The sequence below is a fragment of the Sesamum indicum genome, linkage group LG11, assembly GCF_000512975.1.
Source record: "Sesamum indicum cultivar Zhongzhi No. 13 linkage group LG11, S_indicum_v1.0, whole genome shotgun sequence".
Lineage (NCBI taxonomy): Eukaryota > Viridiplantae > Streptophyta > Magnoliopsida > Lamiales > Pedaliaceae > Sesamum > Sesamum indicum.
In genome coordinates, this window is record NC_026155.1 from 14,318,712 (window position 1) to 14,337,682 (window position 18,971).

Genomic DNA, 18,971 nt, shown 5'->3' on the forward strand with positions numbered 1-18,971 from the left:
TCCCAGCGAGTTACGAGTTTTGTATCGGATTCGTCCCTATGTATTTTTTTAATAATTTTTATTATTTATTTATTCATATGCAATACATTATTAATAGAAAATTATGATATTATAAGTAAATTTTTAAATAATTTTGCATATATCTAACTCTATATATGAAATACCAAGATAAATAGTTGAATGTATTATTTGTATTATATAATTTCTTTTAGATGAAAAAATAAAGTTAAATTATCTAAATTTACAATGATATTTAGTATTAATTATAGAAAAAAATAGTTGAATGTATTATTTGTATTACATAATTATTGTAAATGAAATTATGTTAATTTAAATTAATATTACTTACTGAGAAATTAAAAATTAGATGAATATTTTGTTTATATTATATATCGAAAATTATGTTAAAGTATGTACCTAAATCTAAAATGCTATTAGTTATTAAAATAAAAATTACTTGATTGTATTCTTTGTATCATATAATTCATTTAAGATCAAAATTTATGTTAAATTACTAATTTTAAAATTATACTTAATAAAAAATAAAAATTTGGGTGTATATTTTGTCTTATACAATTAATTTCAGGTTGAATATTATGTTAGAATATTTAAATCTAAACTAATATTACTTATTTAAAAAAATAAAACATTAGTTAAATATATATTTTGTAATATATAATTCATTTTAAATAAATGAATTATATTAAATTACTAAATTTAAATTTTAGACCAGGTGGGACGGAGCGGGGGTTTGGGTTTTTAAGGGGATGGGGCGGAGGTTCACAAAGCAGGGGGAGTCTCGAGTCCGAACAAACCCACCCAATTGCCATCACTACCTAAGATGAATGATCGAAAATTATATAAGAATGCGATCTTAGTCAACCAACGGAATTCAAGATTTAAATCTAACATAGCAACAAGCAACTTAGTATAGCACCATATTTAGGCCTTATTTCCCACCTAGGTTGAAACATACAATCACCTGACCACATATATCTCATCACTTCGTACATCATGCTAATCCTACGTAGTACGTACACTAATCTTCTCAATACTCATTACTGAATACAATTTGGACGAATATATATATAGATTTAAGCCATTGCTTCTATGTGATCCCCTTCATAACAATCAGCAACAGCCACCGTTGTTTTTCTAACGTTCTTGTAAGAATATCTGCTGGCAACAAAGGCAAAGATGCAGATGTTCCCTGCTGTAATGCCTGCTAACAACCAGTAGAAATAGTCGAGCCGGCTGGTATTCAAATCCTTGCCGAACCAACTCTTGCCACCTTTTTCTGTTAGATGATCGACTAATGTTATGAGAAGGCTGCTGAGGAAGTTTGCTGCACCGATCACACTGAGATACAATGCAATGCCTAAGCTTCTCATGGAATCAGGTACTTGATCATAAAAGTACTCTTGCAAGCCCACCAATGCGAACCCGTCTCCTATTCCGATGATGAGAAACTGTGGTGCCAGCCAAAAGACACTCATCGAAACTGAACCTTCCAGTGGATTTCTCTCCACAACGTTTAGTCTCTTTCTCTCAACCAAGGCTGCTACTACCATGGTCAAAACTGAGAAAATCATCCCGATACCGATCCTTTGGAGAACTTTGATGCCTCGCTCGTGTCCCGTTACTCTTCTCAAGATGGGCTCAAGGAGTTTATCATAAATTGTGACAGAGATTATCATCCCAATGGCGGCCAAGGCATATATGGAGGCTGGTGGGATCATGAAATCACGAGTGATTTTACGGTCCAGTGTTGTGCCCTGTTTGATAAAGAACGTGGAGGCTTGTGCCACACATATGCCAAACGGTAGGGTTGTCAGCCAGATTGGGATCATGTTGACGACAAGCTTCATCTCCTCCACCTTTGTAACAGTTGCAAGTCTCCATGGATTTTGTTTCTCTGCTGAATCTTGTCCGTCTTCAATTATTGCAGCCTTGTCAAGAAACCTGGCAAATAATATATGACATTCATCAGTACATCTGATTGATCTATTCTAGATGCCAAGAGCTAGTTTGCAAGAAACTTACTTGAGCTTCTTGGTGTGGAAAAGGAGCCTCCTCTGAGTCTGGTCTGATTTTGGAACCTCGTAGAGTTGATCAGGTTCTGACGGATAAGGAAGACTTCTCTTTGCAATAGCTGCTACCAATACCTGCAGCAATGGCGTCAAGGGACTTCCTGTGGGCTTCCTAAAACGATAAAACGGCCTTCCAGAGCAAAATATCAGTATGGTGAAAGCCATGACTGCTGTAAGAATGACATCTGCAGCAGCCCAGCTGATGTGTTCCTGGATGTAAACGATTATGGTCACGCCGAGAAGCAGACCACAACACAGTCCAAAATTCCACCAATTGAAGAAGGACATCTTCTTTTTCCTCTCTTCGGGGTGATCATCATCAAACTGGTCAGCTCCAAAGCTCTCCAGAGATGGCTTGTGCCCACCTGTACCTATTGAGATCAAGTATATTGCAAGGAAGAAGAAAACCTCATGGATCCTTCGAGGTCTCTCACAGATCCCAACGTCGCAAGGTTTCAAACCTGGAACCACTCTAGACATTGTCAAAACAAGCAAGCCCTGTTTTCACATAGAACAAAAAGAAACACATCACTTTATTGTTTGGAACAGACACATAAAGCACTAAGATAAATTAAATTGAAGGGAATGTTTTTACCAGGAGATAAATGACGGACGAGATTAGAACTGTGGAGAATCGGCCAAGGTAAGCATCAGCCACAAATCCTCCAAGCAGGGGCATCAATGTGGTCACACCAGACCAATAATTGACTCTCTTCGCTGCCGTTTTGAGGTCTTCGTGGATCACCTTCGTGAGGTATATGATTAAACTTGTTGCTAGACCAAAGTAACTCAGCCTCTCGCTGAACTCGATTGCTGCCAAGAACAAACATACAAAGAGATTCTACTTGATTAGTTAGACTTATTTCACACTTTGCAGGTGATACTATCCTACTATGATCAGAAAATCTTTGTTCAGCTTCTTTAACTACAATTTTGAGCACTATGCAGCTAGAGCATGCAATTGATCTTCATGTTTGATTCATGGGATTGGATCAAGATACCGTTGCGTATATGAACCGGGTCATGAAATTGCATTACCTATAATGAAAAGGGAAGCCTTCCATGCACCGGTGGAAGCTCGAAGAGGAATTCTTCCTTTGTGATCAAGAGAAGAATCATGCACCCATTTATCCTCATCCCCACCTCGTGATTCCTGTTTCTTTGCTTGCTCCATCTCTAGTTCTTTAGTTGTAAGCAAATTAATACTTATAAGACACCAAGGATGTAATACTCTATCTGAAGATATCTCTGATTGTTGGTGGGTGGTTGGCAACTTTGGTTGGTTGTCCTTATATAGGCCAGAATCCTACTGCCTCAAGCTCACTCCCGTTGAATTTTTGCCACAATGATGATAACCCAGAAAATGTGGATTAAAGAAGTAAAAACATTATTGTAGTAAAAAACATTCTTGTCAATGATTGTGATTGAAGAAAAAAAAGACGATTTCGTCCACTTATTAGCAGTCCTTGTTGCTCCTAACTGGGGAATAGTATCCATTCCCCAGTTTTAAAATGCAACTTTTAAAAGCGAATAAAGTGGTTTCATTAAGGACCCTATGCACAACATCTATCCAAGAACACAATATGTGATGCTTGCTCGAAATCTTTGCATGTGGGCAGCTACCTCACACTACTATGTACTTGTCTCATCCGCGCATAATCTTTACCGTGTGATCGCCTAGTATTCATTGGTACTTTACTACATATGGCTACGAAGACGTGCGATGGATCCCATGAAGATTATGGAATTTAACAGTTAACTCCGATAATGGAAAGGAAGATGCCATTGGAGACATGAGTACAATATTAGGTCAAATCTAATCAAATCTTGATTAAAGTATATATATAGATGTTACGTCGATATATATATATATATATCAAGAATAATAAAATACCCTTTTTGCCTGCTTTTTTGTCCAATGTATTACTAGTATTAATTTTAAACAGACTTGTCTGCCTCTTGACAGTTGCTATTATTTCAACCCCCCTGTTCTAATTTTATTTAATCAAGACAGTATCTCCAAACAAATATAATATTAGTTATAAGTTTTGTGTGATTTGGTCTGCTTGGAGCATGTATGGTATATATATATATGCATCCACAACATGTCAATATATATATATATATATATATATATAATTAGAATTCATTTTTTCTAGATTGGGAATTCACAATATCCTATCAGTACAACCACATTAATGATCAGATGAGATCCACATCTTCTCATCTTAATTTCCTGGATGTCTGATCCATGATTATCATAGTGGAATGGAATCATCAATCATGTGATGTTGATGATAAGCAATTAAGTTTGACCCGGAAGAGCAACACCGGCTTCAGGACTTACATCTCATGATCGAATAAAATTGTCATAATTACACACACATATATATATATATATATATACATATACGTTCACACCCAAATCCCACTTCAGACACATAATTCAAGGTACTAGCTAGCTATATCTCTTTCAATATCTACCTAAGTATGAACAATAAATTGTTGTATAATCGGTTCATGCATGTCATTGTGTCTCTATCTTCATGACTCTTGTCATTTTCTCCTACATCGGTATCATTTTATGTGGCGGCTATTTGCAGGAGGAAAAAATAGCAACAACCGACCCACATATTGATGCATGTGAACATGATCAGAATTGTAGCTAGGGTTTGAGAAATTGACAACCAAATTGGAACATATTTTGATTTCCAAAACTTATAGAATATGTATACAATGAATGATATTATATATTATGAGTTAAGGTACATCACGTTGTCAGATTTTTAATTGAGTGCTTATTCTATTCAAATATATTTATAATCAGATCATTAGTTGATTAGTGATATGTTTCACGAAATATTTCCTCAAACAGAAAGAACCGTAAGAATTTTATGTGTATTGATTTTACAACCATTAAAATCTTAATCAAATAATGATACGAAAATATCCTCTCCCTCTCACTTGTCTAGGAGAATTGTATCTACATCTTCATTTGTACCATGTGTGTCGGTCAAGATCCCTATAATTGACATAAAAAATTAAAAGCAAACCACATAAAAATTAACAGACATATTAAAATACACATTTTAATTCGACTAAACAATTAATAAATATTCAAATAGACATCACGCGTATAACAATATTGTGTTTGAATCCCTTACTAAACTACATTGGTTTGTGGACTTACTCGTCTGCATATAATTTCACACTAGGTATCTCATCAAACAAGTTGACCATGTGGTATATTAATATAGTGCAATTTGATCTATATTTCCATGTGTTAAATGTTTTATTGTATTCAAAGAACAGCGACAGGACAGACGTCGGCCCTCACATGACTATTGACTAGCCAAAAAAAAGAAAAAAAGAAAACCCAAGGAGAGAGCATATATATATATATATATAGCAAGTCAAACCAAATAAAACTCTCAACTCCACCAGTTTCTGACACATCGTGGGACTGGGATCATTACTCTGATTATCATGGCTGCCCAGAATAATTGCAATTCCTCTCATTGATGGCTTTATAAGTTCTCCCAGCCACATAATTAAAACCAACTTACCAAAAATGACAATATGGGATTACAATCCAAAACTTAATTTATTTTTAAAATAAGTATGTGCGCATGAATTAGGATAAGTCCACTGTTGTGGGAGTCATAATGATGCTCTCCATTCACATATTTTTTACCTAATTCTCGACCACCTTATTTAAAAAAAAAATTTATAAAAAAAAGTAGCACGTATAACATTTACCCCGCTAATACTAAAAATCTGTTTGCATCACTTTAAAAACTAAAAGACGTTAAGTTGAACATTTTTTTTTATTATATAATCTTTTTCTTTCTTGTATTTTTTAAATTACAAAGTAAAATATTTATCAAATAAATAGACACTCTCCAATTAAAGAATGGAAACTAGAAGTTAATTAGGAGCTTTAAATAATGATTGAAGTTAGAATTTGATAAGAGGAATGGTGAAAATCAGAGTGGCCATAAAATTTTAAATGATGTTATGGTGTGCTATATATTACTAGTAACCAATCATAATATGATATATCTAAAGTTAGGGATTACCAAATTAAAAAACAAGTCGAGGCCACAGTCACAGCCACTTCATCATATTATATTATATAGCCCTAATTTAATTGGAAGTGGATAATCATCCTCATCATTATTCTTCCATAGTAATCATCAATTGGGGTGGGGGGGGGGGGGGGTATTGTACCCACTAACACCCAATTAATAATTAAAGAAAAGAAAGTGAGGTATTTTTAATATATATTTGTGAGCATAATTAATAGTCTATTTTGGAATCTGGTTAAGCAATTAAAATAGGTAGCTTAATTAGGTGCCTAAAATTTAATGATATAGGAAGGATGAGTGATAGATAAGAGGGAGGTTGGCATCAGTGTTGTGAAATCCATCCCAGCCGACTCAATCGGATCGCTCAAATAGCTGATTGGCCCACAAGGTGGGTTGGGCAAAAGGCAAAATTCAGTGGGGTGTAATAACTGCCATTTTTTAAGAGAATCGGATAACCCAACGATCCAATCGTCGATCCGCTTGAATCGGTCCCGGACCAGTCGAATCAATCGGGTTGTATAGTGGTATAAATTGAGCATAAGAATTTTTTTTTTTTTATCAGCCAAAAATATTTAATTTTTTGTATATTTGTTAAGTCATTGGTATTAGACGCTTATTATTTAAATATTATTTATTTTTGTACTATATTTTTTTGTATTAGACTATTACATCTTTATTTTATGTTATTTAATTTATAGGCATATATTATTGAAAATGTTATTTGCAAAGAGGAAAATGCTTAAAAAATAAAATTTTAAGTATATTTATATTATTTAATATTTAAAATTAATTTTATATATTTTATAATTATTTATGACATATATATGATATCATCAATTCGATCACGATTGAATTAATAATTAAAAAAATGACCCATAATTAATTTTTTTTTAATTTAATAAAGGATTCGAGTTTTAAAACACAGGTTGACATGCACCATTCTATTCTAATAAAATGCTTGAGATTCGGGAATAGGAGTTTGCGTGGGATTTGGGAATCTTGTGTAGCCCATATATACCAATTTCAATGCCCTCCTTCAATTTTATTTATTTCAATTTAATATTAATGGGTTGGCCTTCAATCACACACTTAATTCACCAACCTCTAACTGGATTAATATGAACAACACTAATTCAAAATATACAGATTTCTTTTGTATATTTAAGCCATATGCATTTTTATGTATCAATTTAAGATAAAACCTAATTTTTTCTTTACCACATACACAAGACACACTACAAACATACAACATACCCACGGACTTAAAATCCAAAACTCTTGTTTAAGAACAAACTTCTAGTCCTTGGAATTTGAAGCGAAAAACATGGGATAATTTGTAATTTTCTATTTAAATTTATAAAAGTTTCTTTTGTCCATATTTTCTAATTTCATAACCTTTTTGTCTTTTGCAAACTTCAGATTTGTCTGAACAATTACATCATTTAGATATATTCGAATCTCAAATTTCAAATAAAGCATACACTAAAGAAAATAAATAATGAGTTAGTATTATGAAAATAGATATAAACATGTATGCATGGAAGTCAAACTTATAACAATGAACTTGTGATGTTTCAATCTTACCACTTGAGAGTGCAGTGTTGTTTATATATCATAAATTCATTTTCTAAAGTAGGTGTAGTTTAAGTAATTAATTAATAGCAACTTGGGCCAATTAAGGTCTTGTATTATTAGTAGCACACATGAAAATATGTATCTTTCATGTAGTGGCCTGGGAGAATGAGTCGACAATTTTCAAACATATATTGTTGAACAGTATGGAAAATTGTACAATTTGATTTTGCGTTTCTCAATTTGAACATTGGTCAAAATAATAATTGATCCAAGTTTTGAAGGCAACTGCTGATACATAGTAATGGTTATCATCAACACAGTGAGAAAGGAAGACCAAAAGAAGTTGTGCATGCATGCATTCACTCAACTGTCAACTCCCACCACACCAATGTGTCCGAGAAGTATTTCTGAGTTTGATTTCACACATCTGCAAAGAATATGTTCTTTCATCAAAGGTGAAAATGACGCTCTAAAACGCACGTATAAAACGTGATACTTAGAACAGACTGATTGGAGGTTCTTTGACTGTAACCTGAAAACGTTGTGGTTATGCCCATAAATCACAGCAATTATTGTCGTGGAGAGCAAAATTAAGTGGAAACTTTTATGCTTTAGTAGAGAAATAGGCTTTTGACGTAAGCAAAGATGGTGATGATCCCATATTTTGGACCTCCTTTAAACAGCTTTAGCTTTTCTTTCTTTGAGATTATTATCAATGTCCAATCGCACAAGACTTGTCTCCCTCACCACCCATTAAACCTCTACTCCATCGTAGCTCCTGTGATGTGTATACCCTAATTCTGTCTGAAAAACATCCAAATGATGCTTCATACGCTGTCTGCCAATAGAAGAGGTTATGGGTCAGTCAATGTTGAAATCCTTATCTGAGAATTGAGGAACCAAGTTTCTCCGGCACAAAGAGAGAAAAACAATTTGGTTGCTGTAAATCATGGGGATAGGAACTGAACAAAGAGTGCGCCTTCCTTCAACAATATGACATGTCACAAACTTTTGCCAGAATTAACAATACAGTTTCCCGGTGATAACAGAAGAAAGATTTGAGTACAGTGAATCATAATGAAAACATGCATCCTACAGCTTCCGCATTAGAAGAAAGAAGCTCGTGTACTTTCATTCTGACCTGGGCTCATCTAAAAATCAACCTCGTGAAAGAAGATTTCACTGCAGCTATTTCGATGGATTCATGTTTTGGAACTAATATGCAAAACTCAGCACACAGTTTATGGAGAGAGAAGTCTTTATTCTTCATCTAAGATACAAACTGCAAGTCTGAAAGAGCTAAACCCAACAAGAATATGGTCTCTCTCTCTCTGGCATATAGTTTCAGTTCATTTTGCTGCCTTGTACTTACGCCTTCTGGCATAACATGATACCCAACTAGTCTGGATATCAATTTTGGGTTAAATACTTTCAATGTAATAAACCATGAAAAAGGGTATAATGCATCATCTGCTTGGAAAGACTAGCCCTTTAATATTCATACAGTTAATATGCTACGGCATAGAAAGCAGCAGGGAAAGACGTTATTGTAAAATGGCAAAATACTTTTCAAACAGCAATTAATCAAGTATATGTCACATGCTATTTCCAGTAAAAGAATACATATCTTGTTCAACACCCAGTATACATAATCTGTTCAAATATTTATCCACTAATTCCAGAAATAATCACAGCATTTTCTAATCACAACTCGATATTGGAGTAATGGGAAATCATTCAGATGGAGGTTCTAGATGTTGGATCTCTTGCATTATGAATGTCTACAAAGCAAAGTGCAGTTACATCCCTACATGCTAGTGGTAATGGTAGCATAAGTATAATTACGAATTCTTGCTTTCCATCATTATTTGCACCGATGAAGCATTACAGACTAGACAGAAGACACCCATGAATCCATCATCTTGAGTTCTAATGATAACTTTCCATTTTCGGAGTGATGAATCACTAAACATACACAGAAAACCATTTTGTAGGAACATACTGACCACACCCCACTTAAGACAACAGCACTTTTACCAATTTTAGACCATGTGGTTAAAGTTGATCAACCATTTTGGAAATGGTACCTTCAGGACTGAGAAGATTAATATTTTCATATTGTTACTAATCATGAAATCAAGGACCCTTTTATAAGTCAATAAGGCGTCTGACTTACTCAAACACCAGACGACCTCTTAGATTCAATCAACTTGAAGCATGACCACAAATCTACAGCATAAAGATAATTACCTACCAAAACAAAAAGAAACCCTGAAGCATTTATGATATTCCTAATTTTGTTGGTCAAAATACAATCATAAGTACTTTCTTGGATTCCTTTCTCATCATAGAAGAACCAAAGAGATTCATGCCAAAATCTCACAAAAAGAAAAATAGAAAAATAGTAAGAAGAACAGAGGAAAAAGCAAGTGAAATAGAATTCAGCCAGCAAATCCCAACATCAAACTAATAGCATCCATTCCCATAGTCTCATATTTGGAAATAATTGGATGATAATAAGTATAATTGAGCTCATTCCGACTTGGCATTTGAATAAGATATGTATGATGATAGAAGCAAGGTACAAATTCAGTAGCCATCCCAATTGAACTGCAATCTTTTAGGGGGGAAGATAGTGATGTCCTGATGTACTGGGAAACAAAGGCAGATATGATGAATATACGTCAATATTCCTAGGAGCCAGAAGGTCTAACTAATACGTATGGGTAGAAACAGTTAGTCTAGTTCTCAATCATAAATGACAAAGGAAAAAAGGAACTTAGCTAATAAACTTAGAGAAAACACAGATTATTTCAAAGCTTAGGATACAAAGTTGAGCAACCAAACTAAATTTATCACTCTGAATTGGATGGATAAAAGATCACATGCTGCAGGTTCAAAAGTTCCTTATATAATTATGATTTTTAGTAGGATGAAAATTTATCCAAGCTAATTTTCCTGTTTGTTGGTTCATCTACGATGAGTAAGTTGCTACTTTCTAGTACTTCACAAACCAACCCATAACAATCACAACTCCTGCTCATCAAAAATATCTTTGGATATGCACGTCAAGTTCAAGTACCTAAGTCTTCAAATTTATACGTACAAGAAATTAAGATGGCAAGCTCTGGTCCTTGTATAATCTTCAACGTTTGGCTTTCATTGAATTCTAGTAGGGACCATTCCTTATTTTCACAAGTTCTCTTTGTACTCTTTTTTTAGGTAGTTAATATCTTTTAAACAGCCCTTTTCCTCCATAGTTTCAATATCTTCTAAACAGTTTTTCTCCAACATGAATAACCACCAGTGTCTTTTCTAATGCTAACAGCAAACCATCACTAGGAAAATTCGAGAAGTCATGACAGCGCACTAGGCGCTCACCCATATGGGTCTTGGGAAGGATGATCTCAAGTTGTGAAATATTTAATCCAACTTACACCACTGAGGGGATCTAATTATGAGGAGTGCCTAACCTGACTCGAAGCCCCAGGTACTAGTGGAGTAGTGCTCATATGCCACAAGCAATAGGATTCATTATAGCATTGACTCAAAGAAACTCCAATCTTATGCAAGTCTGAAACAGAATGGAACGACAATGCAGAAACACAATTGATTGTAAGTCGCAATGGAATGCATTGACCATGAAATGTCCCACTACATATCTTCTGCACACATTTTATCCACATCACTTACAATATACAATTCACACATGCCAGAGCGACAGCAATACACATATCTGCTTAATAGAGCGAAGAAAATGGTTAAGAGATACCTGCCTATGTTCCAAAAGGTTCAGCTTTCCACTCTAGCTAACACTAAAAAGCCAAGAGAAATGCCATCAACCTGAATATTTCCGATCATAAGATTATATTTTTTGCACGATGGTTCAATATAACATCATGTGGAAGCTCAAACCATAAGTTCAACTTCACTTGTAGGCAGAACATATTGCATCCTCAGTTCTCCAATTCAAATCCATAGCTCCCATCATTTTGCAAACTCATATAAAAAACTTCTGAATTCATATTTTCTTCCTCGGCATCACTTTTGCTCCTCCAAAATTCTCTGGCAGTGCCAGCTAGCCTGCTGTTTCTCCCAGCATTCCTACTACCAAATCCTACATCCCCAGAATTCATTCCTTCTGAATCACTCAAATAAGTTCTCGTACTTCCCTTCTTTCTGACCTTTCCCTTAAAATCCCCACTTTCACGGTCTTCTGCGACGCCCACCAAGCTTCTGGACTTGAAATCACTCACATTTCCTCCTTTATCTGAACCACCAGAACTGCTCATCGAATTCTTACTATACCCTTTTCTACGTGCACCGATTTTCCCAACGCTTTCACGAATTGGGTTTGGACCGGAATCTTCTTCGATTTCGGAACTCTCAAATTCTTCAGACGTAGTAGTTATTTTTTCTAATTTTCCGTACGGTTTAGAGCTATGAACAACCCCTTTCGGGAAAAACCTAGAAGAGGGCAAACCATTACCCGGCCTGAACAATTCCGGGCCGTCCCTATCAGACCACAAGTCAAGGCCACCGGGCTTCTGAAACCGATCAGCCAACACCTTCAACTGCTCATCAGCACTGACGGAGAACAAATTTGGCGGCTTTTCAACAGTCTCCCATGGGCGTTCAAGTTCGGAAATGGCGGCCTTGAGCTCGGCTCTTTTCCTCATTTCGTATATTTGACGTTCTCTAGCGAGACGGGCCTTGAGCAGCTGTTTTGCTTTCTTAGCCTGCATTCTTTTCCACTGCCATTTGGAGACCCCTCCGGGATAGGTCCGGGGGCCACCGCCCATCCGAATCGGCGTCGTTCTCAGGGGGATGGAGGTGGGAGTAGTGAGGGAGAGATGGAAAAGTCTTGTGGTGATGGTGAGGGATGGTGATTGGGCTGGTATTGGGGTGCCTGACAGGGTTCTTGCTAATGAGAGAGATTGTGGGGAGAGAGACATGTGCAGGATTGACATAGTATTTTATTATGCAGGCTGCAAAATGCAATAAGCTGGAAGCGAACTATGCGACTCTGTGTGTGTGTGTGCGTGTGTGACTGTGACGATGAAGATGAAGATTTAGATGAATATGAGAATGCAAAATTAACCAAAAAATGAAAAAGAGACATGAGAATGCAGAATAGGCTGAAAATCTGGTGGTGGCGGTGAACTGGGCTTTGATTTTGAAGGCAACGACTTTTATACTGGGCTTTGTATATATTGGGCTTTCTTAAATTGGGTTCACATTTGTGGGTAAGTGGGGAAGTCTCGGTAGTTGAAAACCAGAGTTTGATTCAAAGCCAGAAGAAAGTATGAAAATATAGGAGATTTGGGTTCATATGATACTTACGAGTAAAAGTGTGTCCACCTTTGAGAATATGATTTTAAGATCAAAATTCCAAAAGAATTATTATATCTATCTACAATTTTCTTCCTTTTGGAGCAATACCATAAGCAATTCTGAATGCATATGGTATTTTATTTATATTCCAGCACAGTTAATAAAAGAAACTGTCGCGAGTTGATCATTTATGTCTTTCTGGGATGTGCTTGGTCGGGACATGGATGCTACGATATGAAATTCAGAAAGTATGTGATAAATCTTAAGTCACCCATGCACAAACGAGCACCAGTGGTCTAGTGGTAGAATAGTACCCTGCCACGGTACAGACCCGGGTTCGATTCCCGGCTGGTGCATATATCTTTTATTTTTTGGCTGGTTTTGCAGTCTCCCGGGCAATAGTAATTATGGAAGCATCCCTGATCCCTCCGATTTTTACTTAAACATCGGAAGACAAGAATGATGAGTCCAGGCTCCAGCTATCCATCAAGACTGAATCACACCCCCACCCCTTTCAATCAGCATTAATTCCCAGCCACTACCCACAGCCTATATATTCGCCTCCTTACCACATCAACTCTTAATTAATTAATTAACATGATCTCAACTTCTATATATATTCACCACTTGTTCATTTGCCCTTTCAACCAATAATTATTATCCTAATCATCCAAATCCCAGTTTTCATGTGCCCCTCTTCTTCTCTCAACACTACACGTGCAGCTTACATCAATTACAATTATAAACGAAAGCACAACCCCATGCATGATTATTGATTAATGCATGATCTCTTTGACATGAGGCTTCTTAAACTTCTTTCTGTACATCCATCCCCAGGCAAAGTATATTGGGATCTACGAAAGTAGTGTGCTTCACTGGTGAGGACAGCTGTTTGGCGGTGGAGACTCGAGTTTCTAATGTACTTGAACTGAACAGAAAAATGTGTGTTATTTCCACTTCCAAAACCAGTCAGCCAGTCATGTCCCCTCCATGTCAATTTCTAGCTACTTATTGTTTTCCTTAATTATACTTTAATGACTTCACGTGTATCCTCGTTGATTTCCGTCCTCCACCCCCATATTAATAATTCTTACAATTAAAAAACGAACTTTCCATCAAATTAACCCGGCCCATGCACTCTCTCATCACAACAATATCATCATCTTCCCACCCAAGAACATTAAACCTTGTATTGTGTATAAATAACACTACTGAACCCCAATGCCTCATCTGCAGCACTACTGTCCCAAAAACAGAAGAAGAAAATTCAAGAAATTAAAATATATACTAGCTTTTACTTCATCGGTATTTATGGCTAGGGTTCTAACTGTTTGCAGCTTGATGATGTTCTTGGTGAATGCCCATTTGATTTTAGCAGTAGCTGATGATGTGGGGGAGGATGTAATAACGGAAGCAGCCACAGCCCGCAAACTTGGAGGGCATAATATCCACAGCAACGATACTACTGCATCGAGCCCGAGTGAAGCTCTTAAGGTAGAGGAAAGTGGAGGTAGTGTTGCGCAAGAACAGGTAATGAAAACCCACCACCACCACCACCCTTCAATTGATAATTCAGTTGCTGGTGGGGGAGTTATTCTTGGAGGGTTGGCCGCCATTTTCTTGGTGGCGGTTTTCTGTTACATCCGGGCTACCAGAAGGAAAACTATACTTCCTGCAACCGGTGGAGGGAAGAATGCCGGACCCGGTTCTGCTACTGCTCCATGAAACTTCGTATTAGACGGCCAAAACGAGTACAAAATTGTATACACAATATTGTTACTTATTAGACGTGCATGATTATGTTATGTACATATCTATTTACTAATAAATCCCATTGATTAAATTGATACATTTTCTTGATTATAATTTATCTACATTTACAAATATTATGATTCATCCAGTCCATTTTAGCATCGATTTCTTACCAATAATTGAAATTAGTTGCAAGTTTATATAATTTCAGCATAAATATGTTGATACATTCTTTCAATAAACATATAAGTCAATAGATGATATATTCTCTAGAAAAAAAAATGCAATTTACTTTCATGTGATATACGAAAAATGAGTAAAAATCCTCCTGTAAAAAATAAAATAGAAAAGTACCTCATGTATAAATTATTGATAAAGGAATAATTTGTTTCATTTTTTAAAAAACAATAGGATAATTTTTTAAATTTTTTTTACATGAAGTATTCACCCATTTTACATCACACAGATTCTCTCAAAAGCACAAAATATACCCAAGGCATTTGAGGAGAATCATAAAAAAGCTCAGGAGGCTTAGAGTATGGGTGTTAAGACATTGCCAGTCTTTTCTTGATAAACAAAAAAATTCATGCTACCAGACATATTAAAGAAAGTTCATCTAATAATTAACATCGTACAAGATGCACCAGCTTGGTACTTTAATACTAAAATTAATTTGTTTATTGTAATTTGACTACACATTGGATCTGTTTAAATAATTGTTTCTATACTTAGATTTCGAAACCTATAACTAATCACAACATTATGTATTAAGAGATTTTATTTGGATATAAAATATAGGAAGAACAAAGATTGGACCTTTTTGCTTTTTCATTTTTTAAGAAGGGATCAATTATTTTAAGAATGGGCCGCTGAGTAGGACAAGGATTTTCGGCCCAATTGTGTGGGCTTCTATGCTATGATGGTCCACTAAGACTCAATTCTTACAATATTTATCGCTACACTTTTGACTTTTGGGGTTTTGATGAAATAAATATAAATAACCTAGACTTGAAGACGAAGAAAGCGAAGCGAACAACTTCTAGCCACACCGACTGAGCAGAAACAACCGACATCATGGCGACTGAACAGTCGATAATGGCGGTGATACGGGCGGCGCGACCTTCATTCCGTAGTCGCTATGACAAGGTGGCATTCGTCGTCCACGCATCCTTTGTTGCCGCAGGCTATGTCCTTCACGCCACTGGTCCTCCCGCCTTCACCGACGACGCCCTCTCCTCCCCCTCCTACGGTAATTTACCAACTATTCCCTGAGTAGATTTAAAGTTACTTATTAGTTATTCCCTTTCCATGACTGAAGCACGTGCTGAATTCGGCATAGACTTTTCATTAAACAAACGCCGTGTTTTTTTATAAGTTTACTGATATGGAGTCTCCGGAGCCGGAGGGCTGTTTCTCTTCATCTTTATATGTGAATTTTTCTTTTGATATATGGGTTTTATTTTGGGTAGATGAAGTCGGGTTGGAGGATTGGAACGATCTTGAGGATAATTATGCATTCGTGTACTCTAATCCTGAGAAGGGTTCCAAGAAAGTGCTTGTGAAGTGTCTTGTAATGAATGAAAAGTTGCTTGTTGATGCTTTAAAGGAAGGTGATTCGAGTCCTCTACATCTTGAAGTCGAGTAAGTTAAATTAACATAAAGAGATTCAATCTTTCTGTTTCCCGTTGTTTAACGATTTATTCATGTGCTTGATTAACTCTTTTTTGAGTTTGTAGTGTTGGGGAGTATGTGGAAGATAATGGAGGGACAAATTATGGTTCACAGTTCAAGAATTTGGGGAAGCTGGTAGCAAATGTTAAAAAGGAACTCTTAGATAAACTGGATGGTTCTTTGGCCACTACCTCGTCGAGTCAACCTTCAAGGTACTTTACATCTGTCCGAGTCCGAGTTACTCTTGATTTGAGTCTACCAGATCTGGCATGAAGATTATGCTTTCTAGATTGTGTTCAATGTTCCACCTTATATTCAAGCTTACTGCAGGAGTCTGTTATCTTAAATGTAGGTCCTTCAGTTTTGTGTCTGTTTTTGTTGATTTAAATCATCTCTTCTTGTTTTTGCCAAGTATATTTTAAAATTCAATTATAGAGATGCTTGTGACCTCTTTTTTAAATTTGGTCCATGTTGTAGGTGATTGTTTGCATGTTTAGCTATTGGTTTGATGTAACCCTCCATTGATCACATAGTTTAGCACTAGGTTGTTTTATTGTTTATGTATCTGTTTGTTTAGTTGTATATCTGTATGGTTTGCAGTTCCGAGACAAGAGACGACAGAAGTAGGCCCAGGTTAGGAGCTGATGACACTGAAGATCCTTATGTTTCTCCTCCACCTACAGGGTAAGTTTTGTCGTGATCACACTTGTTAAGAAATTCTATATGATATTGAGCTTGTTGTGGTAGTACGATAGTTGTTTAGGCAACCATCATCCAAGTGTCTCTGAAACTTCATCTACTACATTCTGAATTCTCGCAGATCATGGCAGTATTTGCTGTTGGCTTTGTGTCGCGAATTGTTGTGAACTCTCCAAGACCTCGCATTTGTGCCTCTTTTGTGAAGCTACAATAATATTTACTGTAAAATAAAAGAAATGTTTTTTCTCTTTAACCGCTTGAAATTATAATTTACATTCTTTCTTTAAAAGTTTGCTTTAATTTTCTTTCCTCATCAATTATGTTTAGGGTGGTTTATAATAACTTAATTAGCAATTTTATGGATTACTACATAATATTGTGTGAATCACCAGGTGCCAAATGCATAGATTAAGTACGAGGTTTTGAGACATAGCTATGCCATATTGACTGAAGTTTCTTGGTTCTCTTGTGATATATAATGATAATTATGTGACTTTTGAAGCAAGTTCTATATATATTGCCGTTCCATGTAGGTTTGTAGTTCCTCCAGTACCTGGTTTTGGTGGCAGTGACATCTTCCCTGGGCCTGGGGCTGGAATGTATCCATCCAGGTTTTTGCAGCTTTCTTCTAACTATCATTCGCTAAATGGACTGTTTATTAAGTGGAATTTTACTCAGTACCTCTTTGGTGGTTGTGCGTTTATTGATTGTAAAATTCATTTCATCTTTTTACAGGGGTGATATTGGTGGTGGAAGCATGCTAGTGGGTCTGTATCTTACTTCCTTCCATAGCAATCTGATTGATCGGAGCTTATTAAAAATTATGTAAAATCACCTGCTTGCAGGTCCTGACGATCCAAGGTTCTTCGGAGGTAGAATTGGGGAACCTGGCTTTCATGGAGGTCTACCGTGAGTAATTGTCGCTCATCCTATCTGGCTGTCAGCATATTTATATGTGTTTACATCTGTTGCTCGTTTTCTGATTTATCTTCTGATGCAGGGGAGTGCCACCCGGGGCTCGCTTTGATCCATATGGACCTCCTGGTGTGCCGGGTTTTGAGCCGGGTCGGTTTGTCAGGTGTGTCAATATAGATTCTTTTTCCTATTTGCTTTTCAAGTATGTCGTATTTCTCTATATATTAGATCCCACGGCAATTCGATTACGGAAGCTCGTAGAAATAAATGATGTCTCGTATTAATATTTTTTTTAACTGATATAGGTAGGAATAAATGGTCGGCTGACTTAGTGTCTCCTTTTTTTACACACACACACTTGAAAAAAAAACCTCATGTGGGTATACCTAACTGATGTGCAGAAACCCACGAAGGCCTGGGGGAGGTACACATCCAGACCTGGAGCACTTTCATGATGGCTCTGATTTTATATAGAGATGCAGACATTTTATTGACGGGAGAGAACTCATACCTGGCCTTCCTTTGGGACATGAGATTTTAGTTCTGTTTAAGATATGTAACAGATACAGGAAAGAGTATATAAAACTATAATAATGGAAGCAAAAGAGTGTTTTTCTTTGTGGTTCGTAGGTTTAATGTATAAATTTAACTTCCTACTTCTGCTTGAAAAGCATTTCAACATTTTTTCACAGTAGCCGACTTCTGGGAAGCAGCCTACAGGTTTCGCTGCTGCTGTCTATACCTATACTACGGGTTTTTGACTGGCGCTGTAATTATTATTTTGATGATTTTGCTTATTTTTTGATTTTGTTAATTCTTGATGTCCAAAATAGTATAGTATTTCGCA

At 36.2% G+C, this 18,971-nt stretch overlaps 3 protein-coding genes and 1 non-coding gene across 4 annotated transcripts; 2 read left to right on the forward strand and 2 right to left on the reverse strand.

The window, feature by feature from the left end:
- On the reverse strand, positions 857-3,446 carry LOC105174499 (protein NRT1/ PTR FAMILY 5.6). Its single transcript, XM_011096624.2, has 4 exons — positions 3,129-3,446; positions 2,686-2,903; positions 2,044-2,588; positions 857-1,962 (listed from the first exon to the last, which is right to left on the reverse strand). Exons 1-4 carry the CDS (start codon positions 3,262-3,264, stop codon positions 1,095-1,097), a joined length of 1,767 nt encoding a protein of 588 aa, XP_011094926.1. The 5' UTR covers positions 3,265-3,446; the 3' UTR covers positions 857-1,094.
- On the reverse strand, positions 11,363-12,898 carry LOC105174500 (putative DEAD-box ATP-dependent RNA helicase 33). Its single transcript, XM_020698030.1, has one exon. It carries the CDS (start codon positions 12,721-12,723, stop codon positions 11,710-11,712), a length of 1,014 nt encoding a protein of 337 aa, XP_020553689.1. The 5' UTR covers positions 12,724-12,898; the 3' UTR covers positions 11,363-11,709.
- On the forward strand, positions 13,373-13,443 carry TRNAG-GCC. The gene has a single exon. It is a non-coding gene; the product is annotated as a tRNA-Gly (tRNA).
- Positions 15,817-18,921, forward strand: LOC105174501 (probable proteasome inhibitor). Its single transcript, XM_011096626.2, has 9 exons — positions 15,817-16,088; positions 16,309-16,480; positions 16,576-16,722; positions 17,111-17,194; positions 17,743-17,820; positions 17,945-17,976; positions 18,055-18,118; positions 18,210-18,287; positions 18,526-18,921. The coding sequence occupies exons 1-9, from the start codon at positions 15,914-15,916 to the stop codon at positions 18,596-18,598; spliced, it is 903 nt and encodes a 300-aa protein (XP_011094928.1). The 5' UTR covers positions 15,817-15,913; the 3' UTR covers positions 18,599-18,921.

What these genes read in the sequence shown, in the direction of transcription:
- LOC105174499 (XM_011096624.2), bottom strand. Translation starts at nt 3,264, where the DNA reads ATGGAGCAAGCAAAGAAACAGGAATCACGAGGTGGGGATGAGGATAAA. An exon ending in GGCTTCCCTTTTCATTATAG is followed by an intron (nt 2,904 to 3,128) that starts GTAATGCAATTT and finishes TGTTCTTGGCAG; the next exon opens with CAATCGAGTTCAGCGAGAGG. An exon ending in TTCCACACCAAGAAGCTCAA is followed by an intron (nt 1,963 to 2,043) that starts GTAAGTTTCTTG and finishes ATTATTTGCCAG; the next exon opens with GTTTCTTGACAAGGCTGCAA.
- LOC105174501 (XM_011096626.2), top strand. Translation starts at nt 15,914, where the DNA reads ATGGCGACTGAACAGTCGATAATGGCGGTGATACGGGCGGCGCGACCT. An exon ending in CCTCTCCTCCCCCTCCTACG is followed by an intron (nt 16,089 to 16,308) that starts GTAATTTACCAA and finishes TATTTTGGGTAG; the next exon opens with ATGAAGTCGGGTTGGAGGAT. An exon ending in GGCTTTCATGGAGGTCTACC is followed by an intron (nt 18,119 to 18,209) that starts GTGAGTAATTGT and finishes CTTCTGATGCAG; the next exon opens with GGGAGTGCCACCCGGGGCTC.
- LOC105174500 (XM_020698030.1), bottom strand. Translation starts at nt 12,723, where the DNA reads ATGTCAATCCTGCACATGTCTCTCTCCCCACAATCTCTCTCATTAGCA.